Source organism: Chiroxiphia lanceolata, chromosome Z (genome assembly GCF_009829145.1).
Source record: "Chiroxiphia lanceolata isolate bChiLan1 chromosome Z, bChiLan1.pri, whole genome shotgun sequence".
In the NCBI taxonomy this organism is placed as follows: Eukaryota; Metazoa; Chordata; class Aves; order Passeriformes; family Pipridae; genus Chiroxiphia; species Chiroxiphia lanceolata.
In genome coordinates this window covers 18,699,929-18,718,501 of record NC_045671.1, presented here as the reverse complement: position 1 = coordinate 18,718,501, position 18,573 = coordinate 18,699,929, and the positions used below count along the sequence as shown (strand labels likewise).

Below are 18,573 nucleotides of genomic sequence, written 5' to 3'. Positions count from 1 at the left end.
GTGGTTGAGAGAAAGGCTGTGGATGTCTGCCTGGACTGTAGTAAAGCCTTTGACACTGTCTCCCATGTAGCTGTGGGGAAACTGACAGCTAATGGCTTGGGCAGGTACACTCTTCACTGGGTGAAAAATTAGCTGGATGGACAAGCCCCAAAAGTGGTGGTGAATGGAGTTACATCTAGCTGGCAGCTGGTCACTCTCGGGTCAGCATTGGGGCCAGTCCTGTTTAATATAGAGTGCACCCTCAGTAAGTTTGCACATGACTCCAAGTTGGGTGGGAGTCTTGATCTGCTGGAGGGCAGGAAGGCTCTGCAGAGGGATCTGGACAGGCTGGATCATGGGCTGAGGTCAATGGTATGAGGTGAAGGCTGGGGGCAGAGTGGCTGGAAAGCTGCCCAACAAAAAGGACGTGGGAGTGATGGTGGACAGCAGCTGAACAAGAGCCAGCATGTGCCCAGGTGGCCAAGAAGGCCAATGACATCCTGGTCTGGATGAGCAAGTGTGGCCAGCAGGACCAGGGCAGTGATTGGCCCTTTTGTATGCAGCACTGGTAAGGCCACACCTTGAATCCTGTGTTCAGTTTTGGTCACTTACTACAAGAAGGACATTGAGGTGCTGGAGCATGTCCAGAGAAGAGCAACAGAGCTGGTGAAGGATCTGGAGCACAAGTCTTACTAGGAGCGGCTGAGGAGAAAAGGAGGTTCAGGGGAGATGTTATTGCTCTCTAAACTTCCCTGAAAGGATGTGTGGACAGGTATGTGTTGGTGTCTTCTCCCAGATAACAAGTGACATGACAAGAGGAAATGACCTCAAAATACCATTGGATATTGGGAAAAATTTCTTCACTGACACGTGCTCAGGCATTGGAATAGAGTGCCCACGAAGTAGTGGAGACACCATCCCCAGAAGTGTTCAGAAAACATATGGCTGTGGCACCTGGAACATGGTTTAATGGTGAAGGTGGTGGTGGTGCTGGGTTAGCAGTTGGACCTATTGATCTTACAAGGTTTTTTCCACCTTAATGATTCTATGATTCTGTTCTCTAACTGCATCAGAATCACCTGACATAAAGCTTAGTTGAGATTATTACCATAATTTATTTTAAACTAAGCATTTCAGTAGAAGCAATCATGTTTGTAGGACTTCCAGTAAAAATGAAGCCAGGTAAGAGACTCCCTATGCTAAAATAATGAGAAAGAAAACACTTAAAGAAAAAAATTCATTGGCAACACCAAACAAATTGCACAGGACTTTATACACTGGCATTCTAAGAGTTGATCATTGCTCTTGGACAGAGAAGACATGGACACAAGCAGTTTTAAAGAACAGAGGTAGATTACATTGTTTGCTTGTCATAGCAAACAGTATCATAACTTAATCTAATTTTTGATACGTGGACATAGGATTGAAGAGTTTATGCAGATTAGGATTTCTGACCTTTTCCTCTGTCAAAGATTTTAATACTGTGAAAAGTATTAAAAAAATAATTAACTAAAAATAAAAGATGCCATATAAACCTGACAAAGTTACAAACACTATCACAGAACACAGTGGGGGTTTTTATCTTTAGTTTTGCATGGAAGATGAAGAAAGACAGTAGAATTCATAAGAAACATGCTTATGTTTTTACTTTAAAATACAAAGTTATCAGAAATACAGAATTAGGGCACTTTAGGTACATTAAAAATTGTAGAACTGGTGATTGCTCTGTCTTGGTACTCACTATATCTAGAAATTATTTAAAATGTTTCTGTTCTTTCTAGGTCCCTTTCTGGGTCCCATACGCTCATTTTTTTCTGCTTAAGCAGGAACCTTCAACGCCTGCCTTACTTCACTGTGATATTAATGATGCTGATATCCTCATAGGGCTTGTCAGTTTTTGGATTGACTTTTACATTTGAGATTCTCTGAACAACTTCCATTCCTTTAGTCACCCGTCCAAACACAGTGTGCTTGTTGTCTAGCCATGGCTGTTAGAGAGCAGAGGAGAAGAAAGAAAAAGCATGTTAATACAGAAAGCATCACATAGGTTAGGTACCAAAACAGAAAAAGTAAGTACACATGGATACATTTTGTATGTCTAGACTATGGAATCTAATACCATGTAAATACCAGCATGCAAGTAAATACTGGGGTGCAGTTAATACACACTCATATGCATTTGAACTTACCTTTTCAATTGTTTTCTCAAAGTACCACAGAGGTCACATTCTACCAGTGCAGTAGCATTGTATAGTTTATTTTAAAGTGTATTCTCAGTTCACAGATGTGCTGTTCGAGTCTCTCTATTTTCACAGAGGAATCTGAAGTGCCAGTCCAGAATACTACTAAATTCAAAGTAATTTTCACAGAGTATGCCCAATTTGAATATAGGCACTGACAGAACTTAACAAACCTCAAAACTATGGCAGATGTGTGCTATTTTTTTTAAAAAAAGACACTGGATTTTGAATAAGTGTTTAAGAATACATGTTACCTTTAAGAAATTGTCTTGTATCTCTTAGACTCACATACCAAAATTTCTCTTTTGGGCTCTGAAATTATACACAGATGAAAGGAAATCTTCAAACCTGAACAATGGCATCTCTGTATAGCTACAATTAGCTACACTTACGGAGACATCCTGGCACTATATCCAAACCCTGAACAACCTACACAATACCTAGATTTCCATCAAGTTTAAATTACTGTTACTGGGATACATAACTGCAAACATGCCTAAGACTGTTTTATCACCCTTACTCCAATTAAAGGCAAAAGGCCTCTTGTTCACAACTCACAGAAATACTTTTCTATTTCTTCAGGGACGGTTTCAATGAACCCCACACAGTATACATCATGGTGTGCAGCATTTATTTGCAAAATATTAAGGAAAGATTATTTAGACAGTACTAGTGCGGTCCTTTTTGCATCAGAAAACCTGTATTTTTTACTATCAAGTTAGCCTCTCATGCCTTAAATTCAGCTTTTATTATTACTTACAGTTGGCACTACTGTTATAAAGAACTGGGATCCATTGGTATTTGGTCCTGCATTAGCCATGCTGAGTGTGTATGGTCTGTCATGTCGTAAAGTTGAATGAAACTCATCTTCAAATTCTCCTCCCCAAATACTTTCACCTCCCATTCCTGTACCAGTTGGATCACCAGTCTGAATCATGAAACCCTGCACAGAAATTATGTGTTATTACATCATTGCATAGAATAAATAACTAAAAGTGTTTTATGCCGGATGACGTTTTTTCAAACCTACTTCAAACCTGACAACAAAATGTAAGTGTTAAAATGCATTTAAGGCTCTTTTGAGTGATAATCAAGTCAACTTGTGAAAAAGCAACTTCTGTTTTCTCACTCACTGTTTCTGCTAGTAAAGGACAGAAACCTGACTGTACCTTCTGCAAACACTTTGGCTGTATTTGGTGCAGCAGAAATAAGAAGCCGTACAAGAAATGCCCTCTGACATAAAACAAAGTCTTAAGCAGGATAACTGAACTTATCTTTCAGTTTTCTGCCACCTTTTAGTTGCAGTACAACTATTAAACAACTTTAGTAAGTGATTAAGCTGTTTAGAACATCAGAGTTGTTCAGACTTTACAGGGAATTCTAAAGCCACTTCAAAAATCCTCTTTGCAAAAAGGGAATGAAAGGGTTAGCAAAGAGGACTGACCACTAGGGTACATTATCTAAACCAACAAAAAATTAACTTGCTACAAGTTACCTTGATGATACGGTGAATTATGTGTCCATTGTAATAGCCATTCCTGCTGTGCACACAGAAGTTTTCCACTGTTTTGGGGCACCTAAAATCATATAACAGAAAACAAAGGCTACAATAAATATTTGTCTGGTGACAAGGCCATAAGGATATCAGTTGAGACTAAGATCCTGCTGCGCTGAACGGTGTTTCAGCTCAGTGTAGAAAGGGCTTTCATCAAATAGGAAAAGACAGATCCTCCACCTTCTCAAACCCAGAGCTGAAAGCAAAAAGTTGAGGAGTACAAAGTTGAATGATTACACAGGAAGGCAGCAGCAGTGTTGACAACACAAGGATGTTTAAGCTGTTGCTGAGCAGCACAGTGTTGAGGCCTTTTCTGCTCCTCACCCCACCCCACCAGCGAGGAGGCTGGAGCTGCACAAGGAGTTGGAAAGGGACAGAGCTGAGACAGCTGACCCCAACTGACCATAGGGACACTCCATTCCATACAGCATCATGGTCAGCATATAAAAACTGAGGGAAGACGTGGGGGACACTTGGAGTGATGGCGTTTTGCCTTCCCAAGTAATATATGATTGTTTTCTGGGAAATGGTGGAACACCTGCCTGTCCATGGGTAGTGGTGAATTAATTCCTTGTTTTGCTTGTGTGCGTGGCTTTTGCTTTCTCAACTAAACTGTCTCTACCTGAGCCCATAAGTTTTTATTCCTGCTCTCCCCATCCCATCCCTACAAGAGGGATGCAGCAAGCAAGCAGCTGGGGGGGGTTAGTTGCTGGCTGGGGGTTAAACCATGACAGTCAGAAAATGAATTATCTCCTCAAGGCCTAGTTCAAGGAACAGTTGATTAGAGGTTCCCCAGCTTTCTACTTAGACTAATAATTTCGTAAATAAACTGTGTATGCTCCTAAGCAGAAAGCTGTTCACTCTTTTACCTCTACACTTCAAGATACACATGCAAGGTGTCCAGTATTGCATACAAGTAAAACTGTAAAAATGTTTTAATATTATAGAACTTGCAGTCAGCACAGTCAGTTTTCCTTCTCTGAAACTACTTGTTAACATTGTTTGTGAAGAGGTGGAATCTTACTGTTCATGGAAAAAAAGGGGACAACCCCTTCAACCTCTGTGACTTGATTTTTTATTTCTGAGAGATGCTACCAGAGTGAAAATTCCTTGTGGTAGCTCTTCTGCTATTTTTTTTGAAATGCATTAGTAGCCAAGGTAGATTTACACTGACAAGTGTACAGTCACCCATTTTCTCAATAATGAGAAAATGGCCGAGTCCACAGCTGTAGAGTTACTCTAGCTGTGACAAGGAACATTATCTTGGGTTTTAATGACACTCCAGACTATCTTATGAAAAACAGCACCACTGATATAACTAAAGGAACAGACAAGATTATAGTCCCAGTTCTTGCTGAGCAGCACTTAGTCATTCACAACTTCATTTCACAACAAAATGGCCAAAGACTTAAACAGCATACAAACCTATATCCTATATGCTCTTCTTTAGTTTTAATCACATTAAAGAGATTTTAAATTCAAAGCTCAGCTGGGAGAAAATACTAGAAAACAAGAAAGGACAAACTTAACAATAAGCAACTCTGGTAATATCGTGTTTAGTTTAAAATTGCACACAAAACATTGCAGTGAAGCACCTAGCAATACTGTATAGTGATACACTGGCATGAGAATTAAAAAGAAAATCAGAAATAGTGTAGCTTGGCCTGTCACTCACCAGCAAGGGCTTTACCATTACTGCAACCTATAGACTACAATTACAAATTCCAGAAACTAGATCCTGATGCAAGGAAAGACTGGTGAAGAGAGCAGTAAAACTCTGGTAGCCCTACAGGGCAGAATTGAGGTTGTGTTACCTCACCTGTGCTTAGGACAAACTACGAACTTGTTTTTCGAGAAGCATGGTCTACATCTAAATGGTTTAAGTTTCTATGTATGGCAGGATACAGGATACTATATTACATAAATTTACTAATATTAAAAAAATATTTGCAATTTTTGCATCACAAAGCAGAGATGCTAACACACTAACTTTAGCAGTTGGCATGCATAACACTATTTCAATTTTGTGCCTTGTTTTCGATATACACAGCACTAATATTATATGCTGATATAAATGTTATACTGCTCTTAAAGGACCTGAAATAACATAAAATGTAGTACTCTGGCCACATTTTGAGGTTGCAACTACTATTCCTATGGTTTGCACAGACCTCCTGCCAAATGTTCTGCTGCTGCCAACATCATTTTATTTCCAGATGGAACCAAACAGCTCTGCCTTACACTAATATGTAGTTTACACAGAAGAGTATGGTTACCTCTCCACATCTGCAGTTGGGGGAACGAACAAAAGTTAAGAAAGGAACAGTCCCCCTGAACCAATAACTAAATAAAACAAAATGGAATTTAAAAAACTCTTGTGCCCCAAACTGTTATTTAGACCTATTTTAACCCTACTTTGTGTTCATCGAGAGTCACATTCCTAGCTTGATGTATTAAGAAACTGTCAAGAAACAAGGACAGTCAAAAACGGGAAAGAAAATAACTATTCCTAGCTTGAAGTATAAGTCTTGGATATTGCAACCCCAGGGACAGAAGGAACAAAAACAAAACAAGAGAAAAACTACCAAATACATACTCAACAGGAAAAAGCTTGATATGAATATCTCCCATGCTTGTGTGGATGATGGCACTGTCTGAGACTCTTTTGGGACCTTCGGCCTGAGTGGCTGCCATGACCTCTTCTTTAGAAGGTTTCTCATTAAATACATCTCTATCAGAATCTGCACTCTTTGTATCTTCTGGTTCACGTTTAGTAAACTGAAGAACAAAAGAACAGAATGCTAACTGCTTGCTTATCTCTTTTTTTCCCCTTATCTTACACAATGCTCTGTGCCCAAGAAATCAGTGTCATTATTCAACCTGCTAAACATCCAATTCAATTTGAAATGTAGGAAGACAATTCATAGACAGTGTATTCTTGCATTTCAGTGCTGTGCACTACCAGCATTTCCACAGTCACAAATTCCAGTACAACTACATGCAAATCCCAAGTAACTTTTTATAATCTATTATCTTTAGACTTCCTCCCCTTTTGAACAGGAACTCCTCAGTAGTTCAGCACTTTTTCTTTAAAAAGGAGCAGAGAATGTCAGGTCGTTCTGTTATACTCAGACAAATGTCAGGTTCATGCCAAAAGTTTTAGGTGCACTAAGGAAATCAAACTAAATCCTCTTATTCCAATACTACATTAACACGAAACTGTAGACAACCAGCAAACCTAAGTCATAACAGACAGACCAATCTCTAACCTCTATGGCTATCACCTATCAAATCAACTACTACCTACTGGACTTGCTTGTCTGTTTGGCTTATTAATTGCATCTCACATAAAAATCAAATTGTGAACAGGAAAATGACTCCTATCTTTCTTGGTTGCCTGCTATGTCTGTATTGCTACCAAGTCCTGATGCTGGTCTGAATTTTTTTCTATTACATTTTTTATACATACAGTTAATTATTGTTTCTATATAAAATCTGGTTAGTTTCTTTAAATGTTCTTAATTTTTTTTCAACTAGAACAAAAGGATATCATCTTCTTGGAGAATAAAAATTTGGATAGCCAAAACGACCCCCACTTATTTAACTGCTTGAGCAATGTGAAAAAATTAAAGCTATTTCTAGCCAATGTATAAATAGTTCAAGCTAAAAATTCCAGAATTTACTTGCAGTATAAAGGAGCTCCTCTAGAAAAGTTTTTTTAGCAAATACTCAAGACAAAAAGCACTAGAAAGGTACAAGGAGAAAAACAAAAAATAATGTAGAGAAAACATCAATACAAGAATTTAAATAGAAACCGCACACACCATGTAAAACCTATTTTTTTTAAAAGCTGTGCAGACTACTGTCGGATCTGCCTGGATATTCTGGAGAACAGGATTTTCAGATGCTTTCATCTCTATAGTGATTGCAGCACGATGTTTCTTTGCCACTCCTTGGAATAAAGCTAGTTGCATCATTCTGATGTTCTCTTGTTTTCCCAAGATACGAATGCACCTGAAGTACAAGACGTAAAGAGGTGTAACTACTGTCAGCTGCTCACAGTCAGAGAATGTCTCCTTTCTGACTGCAGGACTCAGAGCAAAATTCCCAAATCACCTCCAAGTAATTATGTATTAATTAAGATGTTTCCCTACTCAAACTTGCTACCTAATTTACCAGTCAGCCTCTATACGTAATAAAATCCCAACTAAATGATCCACATTTACTTTACATTATCCCATCCAGTTAGCCAGAGATTAATAGGTTACACATTTTTAATACACATATGCCTGCCATGTTTTGTCCTTATTTTACCAAGCTTTAATCTGCAACAACTCATTATAAAGCATGGGGCTATCTTCTCTACAGTCTAATGTAAGGCTCCCAAATAACAGCACGAAAAGTCTGGAGACCTCCACAGCCATATCAAGTTTTAAATATGCTACAGATGTGACTGAATACAGACTTTGAAACAGAAATGTTATCTCAATGTGTGTCATTGGAACTTACCTGTTAGTCTCTACATTGATGACCTTAATGCCCAACATTGTTCCATAAAGAACAAAGTGTCCAGTTTCATCAAAAATTATATTAATTAATCTTACTGCATCCACTTTCTCCAGCTCACGCTCAACTGCCATACGTCGGCCAAACTCCATGTCTGGTAGTTGCTGTCTCATCTGCTGAAGTTCAGTAAACATCTACAGAAAAAAACTCCACATCACTATTATATTAACATATTTTAAACTTTTTATACAGCAAAACACTAATCCACATGATTAGAAAATACCAAATTCAACTGAGACTACTCCACTCAAATGAAGAATTTAAACAAATACAAGGAATGCTTTCTTTATTTTCATGATGCAATAGGCATGCTATAGGAGTAGGTTTAAGCAAAGAAAGTGTGCAATATTATTTGAGATTCTCTGTAATTGCTTTCTAGTAAAATGTAATCTAGCAGTGTGAAAACACAGATAAAAATCAACACCTGTTTCACTACGTAAGTAACATAAATCTGTAAGAACTCATTTGGGACAAAGCAATACAGAGGGCAAGGAAGAGAACATGGAAGGCCTTTTATGCAAGAAAAATATAGGAAGGAAGTTTGCTTCTAGAAACAAATGATAACTTAGGTGAATGTGCTGGCAAATAAATTCAAATAAGTACAGAAAATGTCTTAAAGAAAGAGAAACAAGACAAAACTCACACTTAGAGATTCGTCAAAGACTCTCATAAGCTTCCCCGTCAGAAAACGAAAAATTCTAACTTTTCTGTCAGACCCAAGAGTGGCCATTTTCTTGCCATCAGGTGAAAAACTTATACTGGATGGGTAAGCCTTGCATTTAGCAAATTCATATAGATCAGTATCTGTTTTATACTCCCAGTTCACATTCTTGGGGAATTTATATTCGTGAGGTGTACCAGTCCAGTACTCGATCATCCCAGACTTGTCAGAAGACACAACTACTTTGTAGACAGGGTTCAGCCGTATCTGAGTAAGCGAGGATGTATGGAGTTTATCAAAAACATGAAGTGGCTGGTTATTTCCTCGGCCATCATATATGAATATTTTTCCTGTGCTCTTCTCGGATGTTGCAACAGAAGATATGGCATCTCCAGGGCAATATACCCATTCACATTGGCCAGGGTGGTAGCTGCAACAGAGAGCGGAAGGAGAAAAAAGCAAATAAAGAAATAAGGAATGATGTTAGATAAGAGTGAGTTACACTGTACACTTGAAATCAAATATTCTCTTCCATCTGTTAAGTGATTAATGCTTCAGTAGAAATAAAGACAACTGCACCTCTGCCATACACTTACAGGAAAGGTCAACTACATCTTGCCAAAAAAATAACTCCCACAACAAAAAACCCAAGTGATATAAACAAAATTAAGACAATCCCCCTATATTCAATAAGAGTTGTGAATGCATCTAAGAAGGAACTCATTTGCTACTTGCAAAAACACATTCTACAAATAAAATAAGACAGAAATACGTTCAATAATATAAGTTATGTCTGTTTTACAGTCTGTAAGCAAAGATTGAGAACCAGAACTCAAACTAAATGGCAGACCTCAAAGCACTGATATGGTTTCCATAGGAAACTCATATTTAGTATCCTTTCACAAATAAAATTAACAGACACTGAAGGACACTATTATGATAGACACTAATAATTTGGATTTTCAATGCCTGTCTGGTAGAGAGAAACATAACCAGGACTTCGTCTCAAGTTCACCAGAAAGAACAGGATCAAATAAATAAGTATGAAGTCTCTGCAGAAATAGCCAGCCTTGTCCAGATCAGTGACAGAAGCATAAAGCATGGGGATCTTGATTACCAAGGTTGGAAAAAATCTATTTAAAGATAAATCAGGGAATCTACTACAGAAAAATGTTATCGGTAGCATTCTTGTAGGATTCCTGAAGTAAAACTGATTTAAATTCTACCTCATTTTTCCCTGAAGTCTCAAGCAACAACAAAAAAGGGCATCTTCTATTGTAACAGCTTTGGGGTTTTTTTGCTTATGTATAATTCTACTGATTTTGTAGAGACAGTACAGGGCTGCTATGTAGAAAATACCAGCAAAAACAAAAGACAAAGGCTAACTGGAATTTTTCCACAGCAGACAGCCAAGAGAGAATCAATTCCTATAGGCTAAGTACATTATCTCGAGGATGATATTAAAACTGTAACTAGCAAAGCAGATAGCACAAGCTTTTTTCCCTGAGTTTATACTTCTATTCAGTTTCACAATTGACCAGTAAGTAGTAGAGTAGGAGGAATGAGTTTTTCAATGCTAAAAGACTTGTGAAAAAAACCAGTATTTCCACCATTCTTGATGCAGCACTCACTGATCCTCCAAACCTTCAAACCCACCCTTGTAACAGTGTAGGGCTTGTTTTTCCCTGGTATTGTTAATAATTGTAGTAACATCCATTCTTATTTCTCCCAGATCCTTTAGCTACAAAACATGCAATTACAAAAATGCTACAAAAGCAAGAGGAAGGAAAACAACATTGTTTCTAGCAGAAGAAGGAAACTTGTATCCCTATGACAACAAAGAAGATGATATATACAGGCCAAATCCCTTCTCTAATGGAGCCATTAGTGGACTGTAATTTCTAAATTCAGTGCCAAACAACAGAAAAAATTATGCCTTGTTAAACATTTGGAGAAACACCACATCTTTGTGCATAACATTTGAGACTGAGAAAATGCCTTTCCTACTCCTCTCTTGTAGTGTTCCAGACAGTCAAAATTTTTCTATTCAGTCAGGCAGTCTCCAGCCATTGGATTCATTTCATACAACGAAATTTACTCAGCTTCATCTGATTTAGGGAGGGGGTGAGGGGAGAAACATCAAAAACTCCCAGTTATTGACTTACCTCTTAGCAAAATGATCCCCATTTATAATCCCAAACAAACATTTCCAAACTAAGTAACTTACCCAAGTTTCAGCATGTTGATCATGTCAAAGTTGACTACATCAAACACCTTCATTGCTTTGTCATCTCCAACTGAACAGAACAATGCTCCCTCTGAACTAACAGCAATACTCTCAATAACACCTGTTAATAAGGTTAACATACTATTAAGAAATGGGAAAGGACATCCTTCATTTCAATATTATATAGGAAAAAAACCTACTGAAGTTTAAGCCTCCCAACTGTTTTGCTACCTTTTTTACTTAAAAGACTACCTGAATTCAGTAAATTACTATTAAAAAAAAATGCCAAAACACCACTGTGTATCCTATCAGTGTTTTGACTTAGGTATGTGACAATGAACTACTTACCACCTACATAAGGGAAAGATTTTAATGGCAATTACTTCAATTTAAAATGTTGATTTTATAAAATTGAGAACATTATGATGTGGTAAAAATCAGGTGCTCTTCAGCTTGCATTTCTCAACAGGGAAAAAGCAGCAGAACTCTGTAGACCACACACAATACTCAAAATTACTCTGCAATTGAACCTTCCATAAATTTCTCATAATGCTTATTTTTGCCTGGTAGGTTTTGTTTTCACATTTTGCTTCTGTATATAATGAGAATCTGATAGTTAAGCTCAAGAACCTACTTTAATATTTCTTGCAATGCTAAAAGGAAACTATTTTTACTACCTATTATTAAATATTTTTCTTACTGTAACAGTCAGCATATCAAACTGAGGGGTTTTCTCCTGCAGGCATATGATAATTTCTAACACCATGGAGAGCGTCATTTTCTGTTCAGTCTATTTAACACTCAGCATAGTGTTGAAGAACTTTGTGTACTTATTAGCTTAGAAAATTGGGTTAAAATTACTCTTAATTGCAATTCAGCCAATAATCATAACAATGATGTAGAATTTACTCTACAGTTACAATAACTCCAGATGAAAAAAATGCACTTTTTTCCTTACTACAAGGGACAAAAAAATACAACTTCATTTTAAGCAACATATTTTTAAACTCCTCTGGATTTTATGAACCCTGTTATGTGCCTTGTTAAGTTATGTCCCAGATATTCTCTCCACAGGTAGGGCACAAGGCAATGCAAAGGATGTAGGGGATCTGTGCAAGCAGAGTCCTACATGTTTTATTCTCACCCTATCCCTCCTGCAGTCTGGGAGCAAAACATTACAGGATAGAGGAATGAAGGAAGACAGGTAAATATCAATTAATTCCTGACTGCACTAAATGAACCCCAGAATCTGTCTCTCTATTTGCACTCCCTCTTCAAAGAACAAAATCAATGTTGAGAGGAAAAAGTGAGGCCCTTTAAAGAAGAAAAAGCAACTTCTCACCCAGGTGACTTCGGAAGTGTTTAACAAACTCAATCCCTTCTTCTATTTTTTTCCAGAATTTTACATGTCCATCATGACTGGCTGTTATGATAAAATCTGTCCTACAATTACAAAAGAAAATTAAAAACAAGAAAAGAGATAACACATTATGCACTTTCCCACTGGTCAGTAATCTGCACCATAATTAACACTCTGTAGAGGATTTTTTAGTAATTTTAAGAAATTACTGTGACAATCTGTCTGAATGGGTACTATCACTCCTGGAAAAGCAAACAGGTATTTTAATGCATTCTGGATTAATATATGAAAAGTCAACACCCTGAAAAATTATAACACTATCCTTTCTGAATATGTAAATGTAACTCCTATTTTAGTTCACAGTAGTTACTATTTGTGTGTGTGTGTGTGTGTGTGTGTGTGCGCGTGCGCGTGTGTGATCTCTGCAGTCTGCTGAATGGTGCTTTTTCAGAGGCAGTCAGTCAATCTTATTCCTGTATATCCTGCACATTTTGATAAGGATTTTAAGACCCTCCTTTAGTTTATGTAAACATTTTTTTAATCTTCCTTCTAAGTAAACCTTTCCTTTGCACTTAGTTTTCAGAAAAAAACCCCAAAACTTTTAAAAGTTACAGGACACTGTAACTTTCCATTAGTAAACATTTAAAATGAAAACTTCTTACCATATATAAAAATACACCCCTCACAAATAAAGAGCCTAGAAAAAAAGATACTTACTTAGTACATGCTACGTGTGTAATGACATCTCTGTGCATGTAACTGCGTTCATACATTGAAGCAGATGGTAGATTTTCAAGGTAAACGTGTTCAAATTCAAGAACTACACAGAATAAAAAGAAAAATCAGGAAGTTTTTTTTTCATAAAGGTACAGCTTCTGTTCTCCCTTACTTGAAATGCTTATTCATATTCCAGTCTAAAATACGCTAGGATTTTGTGTAAACATAATAAAAGGGCTTTTAGGTCTGGCTTTGCACTCAAATTTTTAGTGGACTAAAACCACTCAAACTCTCCTTGAACTCATACTGCTTTTCCCTTTTAAAGCAACTATTACCTCAGCTGTCTCAATATATGAAAAAAATAAAAATCAACAATTTACTTCCAGAAAACGGAAGGTTCTCTGTATCTTTTTTATTCCAAACCAAAATGTATCCCTGTTGTTAAGAGATTCATGATCTCACCCAGGTCTTGTAGTTTAAAGTCCAAGTACTGACACCTATCTCTTTCATTGTTTAACTGGCCCACCCAAAATAATCTGGTTTTGGCATTTGTTTCTTGATTTTTACACCCCGTTAACACCTGCAAACGGCATTTGTTACTAAACCTGCATGTGCTGATCATCGTTAGAGGCACATTTACTTTACAATGACACCTGGAAAGCTGAGAGTTGCTGCAGTCATCAATACCATGCCTCAAAATACAGCCTAGAGGCATCTCCATTTTAGGGCAATGATCCAGAAAACAGATGAACTCCACAGATCTAAACAGCAAGGCTTCAGTCTGCACAGCAGGGGCTCTGAGGCTGATAGTGTCCACGAGAGAAAGCAGAAATCATAAATCATAGAATGTTAAGGGGTTGGAAGGGACCTTAAAGATCATCTTGTCCCAACCCCCCCCACCATAGGCAGGGATACCTCCCAATAGACCAGGTTGCTCAAGGCCTTTTCCAACCTGGACTTGAACACTGTCAGGGTTGGGGCATCCACAACCTTCCCGGACAACCCGTTCCAGTATCTCACTACCCTCACAACGAAGAATTTCTTCCTAATATCTAACCTAAACTTTCCCCTTTTCAATTTGAACCCATTACTCCCTGTCCTCTCACTACAGTTCCTGACGAAGAGTCCCTCTCCGTTTTCCCTGCAGCCCCGTTCAGACACTGAAAGGTTGCTGAGTTCTCCGCGAAACTTCCTCATCTCCAGGCTGAACAGCCCCAATTTTCTCAGCCCCTGATACCCCTGGGCTGTTACTCCGCACCCGAAGGGTTCCCACACAGCGTGGCCATTTTGCACGAGAGACACCGCTCCAGAACACACGGGCCCAGCCGTCCTCCCCCGGGGCCGCTCCCGCCGCTCGGGACCCGGCCCAGGGCAGCGCTCCCCAACGCAGGGTCCGGCCGGTAGACGTTCCGCTCCTCTGTTACCTCTCCTCTTCTTCGCCTGCGCGGCCTCCCCTGGGAGCGGCCCGACCCAGCGCTCCTCCTCCTCCTCTTCCTCGTATTCCCCCAGTTCCGCGGCTCCCCGCTCCTCGCCTGCCGCCGCCTCTGGAGCCTTTCGCTTGCGCTCAGGCTCGGCTGCCGCCATGATGCTACGTCACCTCCGCGTGCCGGGCGCTCCGCCAGTGACTCAGTGGCTGAGGAACGGCGCGCGCGGAGACGCCATGGTAGTAACGGTTGGGAGCGGGCGGCGGGAATTCCCGGCGGGATCCCGGGATAACGAGGGGGTCCTGCCGCTCAGGCACCGCGGGGCCGGGATTGGATCGCGGCCGCTGGGGCGTGGGGCGGCCGTGGAGGGGGCGCGCTGGCTTTTCCCGCCTGACAAGGGCCAGTGTTCGCCCTTCGCCCGTGAGGGGAGACCGACCACCTTGTGCCTCCCCGCCGCTCGGGTGGTGCGGGGGCTCCTTCGGGGAGAGCGGGAGCTCCCTGCCTCACTTCTGCTCTTTTTTGTCATCGCTTTTGCGGTGTTATTTCTGTCCTTCATATGTTCTCCTTCCTAAGGTGAATTGCTGCCTTTCTGCCTTTGTCCAGCGGCCGCAGTTACTTTCCTCTCTGCTCCCTGAGTATCTTCCCGTAGTTGGTCGCGTTGTGTTTGGGCATATGACGCATTTCAGCTCATCAGTGTCTATAAGTATCTGAAGAGGGGGTGCCAGGGGGATGGATCCGGGCTCTTTTCGGGAGTACCAAAATGAATATGAGGAACAACTGTGGGTGACCGAGCACTGGAACAGGTTGACCAGAGAGGGTGTGGAGTCTCCCTCATTGGAGATAATCAAACCGTCTGGACGCAATCCTGTGCAACGTGTTCTACGATGACCCCGCTGGAACAGGGAGTTGGGACCAGATGACCATGGTCCCTCCTAATCTGACGGATTATGTGATTCTGTCGCTTTCCTAAAGCTTGCCTGTTTGCTTGGCTGGCATAGAGTCTACAATGCACACTTTTTGTCCCTGCATGTAGTTTTTACCTAATTATGTAGTCCTAAAACAAGGTCAGAAGAAATAACGTATTGAAACTGGAATGCATTAATAGTCATGACATGCCAAAAAAGCCTTCAGTTTTCAGGTATGGTATAAAAATAGAAACCTAATTTAACCATACAGAAATAGGGAAAACTGCAAGCTACAAGGAAAAGCCATCTGAATATGATACTCCAGTATATGCACTATGTAAGGTAATTAAGAGTGCAGCATTAAGGATCACAAGTCAGTTTGGCTTGCCTCTCATATCTCACAATGTGTACATTCTGAAACGTTGTGTGAAATACGTCTAGAAATTTAAAGCCAAGAATAACAGAATCATTTGATCATTTTTGTATAGTTTTTTTTCCTGGCTTTGTATTCAGAGTTTTATTTCATATAATACTTGTATGGTGATTAATTGTATTATTGCAGGGGACAGCAGGGGAATATGGATTTTTTATTCCACCCCAAGATCCTTTTCAAACTTTCAAAAGGTTGGGTACTTCCTCTCCTTTTTTCTTTTCTTTTTTTTTTTTTCTCCCCACTCAAACCCCCTTTGTTTGTCTCCTTGACAGTTTTTTATATCTGAGAAAAAAAGTACATTGCATCTCAAGGCTGTTTAGTTTATTTCTTAGTTTCTTCTAGGCAGTCTTTGCTTGAGGCATTTCAGAAGTCTTAATAAATTATGTGAACTATTTCTCTTTTATGTGATGGAAACATTCCAAGGCTCTTAAGAAGATAATGATTTTCCTTTGCTAAAACTGTGCTCTTTAGACTTTATCATGGCAAGCTAGGTATTCTAGGTTTCTGTTTTTAATTACTGATGCAATAAATTAGCCTGGAAGATTAGTAGAAGTATTGCTACCTTTCAGTACTCTAGAATAGTTCCAGCATTCAGTGAGATGTTCTGATTTTTTTTTTTCTCATCCACTCTGCTATAGCATCCTTGAACTTTGGGAGTACTAGCTGAACATTTGACTTCTTTTAATTTACTTGGGATTTTGACATAATTTTCTCTGATTCTGTGTTTTTATTCTGAAAATGAATAAAAAGTTGAGTTAGGAATTTGTGCATTATTAAGAGATGTATATTAGATCTTTTTTTTTAATCTCTTTAATCTGTGTGGTTTTGATGGACTTAGTGATCCACTTAAGTATTTTTAAAGTCTTTCTGCATCTAGTACATCTAGGAAGTCCCTATTGGTTGTTTTACCTTGGGGAGAAAAGTTTCCTTTGAGTGCCATTTTGGCCCTTCTTGTGTTTCCCATCTTAGCCACGGTTGTCATTTGGGTATCTCTTCATAGATTTAACTAGGAGTAAATTTCTGAATTTGTGTGTGTTTCTCTCTGACCCAACATTTCTCAAGGTTTTTATTTTAACTTGGATTAATTTTTCTCTCAGATGTCTTGGTGCCCTCTTTCCTTGGTTGCCTGTATATTTTTTAGACTATTTTGTTTGTTTTTCTAGTAATTTTGAGGATGTTTTAATTTGTTAATCAAAAATATTCTGAATTGTAACGAAGGAGAAATAGATTAGGACATTTATTGGAAGACAGAGCAGAAGTAAGTGCTTAAGAATTTTGCAGATATACGGAGGAAAAGCATAGCTTTGTAGATGTGAGATTCTCTTATTGTTTCTGTATTAAAGTTGTTGAAAAGAAAAGCCATTGCAGGTAATCAAAGCAGATTTGAAAATTTAGGATTTTGTGATTAAATTTTAAAAGTAAATTATTCGTGTCTTCTGATTTTACTATAGTCATACAGTTAGCTGATTTTACGTAATAATTGGGCGCTATCTAGAACTGCAGGGGAGTTAATTGAAAGCTTTGCATTCCGTTGCATATTTGACCTGAAGTGGCAGGTATGATTCTGTAACTGGTAATAATTATTGTAGATATACACGATAACTGTTCTGTTTGCTTGTTATTAGGCTGAACTCATCAATGCAGAACCCACCAAGGCAGAACCCGCCAGTGAACTTTGTCCTTTAGAAGCCAAGAAAGAACTCTTGGAGGAATGTAACAATATTTGGGAGGAATTGGAAGAGGTACGTGAACCATAAGTGATAGACTAGATTTGTTGTAAACTTTTATCAGAATTGTTTTATTCACTGCCTGCTTACCCCATCTCTTCCAAAGAAACCACCACAACAAAACAAAAAGAATAAAAAGGCCAAAGGTAGATGTGCTGGCAGGGGTGAGGGATGCCTTGCATTCAAAGGTTCTTTACAATGTGCTGATGTTATGATTTAGTTAGCGTGGAGTATGTATTAAATTAGGGAAAATTAAACTATTTACTTATGATAGTACCAGCACACTAAGACTTGAGATCCTTCTCTCTTTAGCCTCACACAAGATGGGATTCCAGTGCTGTTCACAAGTAGTTTGGAGCTTAAAGGAGAGAATAGGAGGAGAGGCATAAAAGGACAAAGATGTTTGCAAATGCTTATCCAAACTGATGTGTATATCATCATGGTTAAAATTTATCTCTCTCTGACATATGGTACAATATGCTAATAATAACATATTAGGGCAGATTACTTTTATTTAAGGAATCCCAGGAAAGATAAACTTCTGTCAGTTCTGAGGGAATGCTGTGCATTCCATAAGATTCTGCCAAGTCTCATGAAAGGTCATCTTCTAAATTATATTTTCAGTCTTAATTGCTACGCTCAATTTTAAATGCTATCTGCTTGAGTTCTGAGTTGTAGGTTCAAAGCAGTAAAATTTCAAAAATGGAAGTAAAGGTATTTCCAAACTTAAAGTAGAACAATGTACAGACAACTCACAGTGCAATAATTTTACATAATTA

The 18,573-nt window shown here is 38.8% G+C and overlaps 2 protein-coding genes across 5 annotated transcripts in view; one reads left to right on the top strand and one right to left on the bottom strand.

The window, feature by feature from the left end:
- Positions 1-1,599: 1,599 nt before the first annotated feature.
- PPWD1 (peptidylprolyl isomerase domain and WD repeat containing 1) lies at positions 1,600-14,925 on the bottom strand. The gene is made up of 11 exons (XM_032675493.1): positions 14,730-14,925; positions 13,306-13,408; positions 12,571-12,671; positions 11,229-11,349; positions 8,984-9,431; positions 8,284-8,474; positions 7,599-7,788; positions 6,371-6,552; positions 3,715-3,796; positions 2,980-3,162; positions 1,600-1,967 (listed from the first exon to the last, which is right to left on the bottom strand). Exons 1-11 carry the CDS (start codon positions 14,887-14,889, stop codon positions 1,824-1,826), a joined length of 1,905 nt encoding a protein of 634 aa, XP_032531384.1. The 5' UTR covers positions 14,890-14,925; the 3' UTR covers positions 1,600-1,823.
- The window catches only part of CENPK (centromere protein K), a 20,806-nt gene continuing 16,782 nt past the window's right edge, over positions 14,550-18,573 (top strand). The window contains exons 1-2 of one of the 4 annotated variants that reach the window (XM_032675510.1): positions 14,550-14,968; positions 17,693-17,809. In XM_032675510.1, coding sequence (XP_032531401.1) covers positions 14,888-14,968; positions 17,693-17,809 — 198 coding nt within the window. In that variant the 5' untranslated portion in view covers positions 14,550-14,887. The remainder of the gene's footprint in view (positions 14,969-17,692; positions 17,810-18,573) is intronic. The other 3 variants (XM_032675508.1, XM_032675509.1, XM_032675507.1) reach the window with 3 other exon arrangements.

What these genes read in the sequence shown, in the direction of transcription:
- PPWD1 (XM_032675493.1), bottom strand. Translation starts at nt 14,889, where the DNA reads ATGGCGGCAGCCGAGCCTGAGCGCAAGCGAAAGGCTCCAGAGGCGGCG. An exon ending in TCTTTGACGAATCTCTAAGT is followed by an intron (nt 8,475 to 8,983) that starts GTGAGTTTTGTC and finishes TTTTTTCTGTAG; the next exon opens with ATGTTTACTGAACTTCAGCA. An exon ending in AAAAAAATAGGTTTTACATG is followed by an intron (nt 6,553 to 7,598) that starts GTGTGTGCGGTT and finishes TTTGTTCTTCAG; the next exon opens with TTTACTAAACGTGAACCAGA.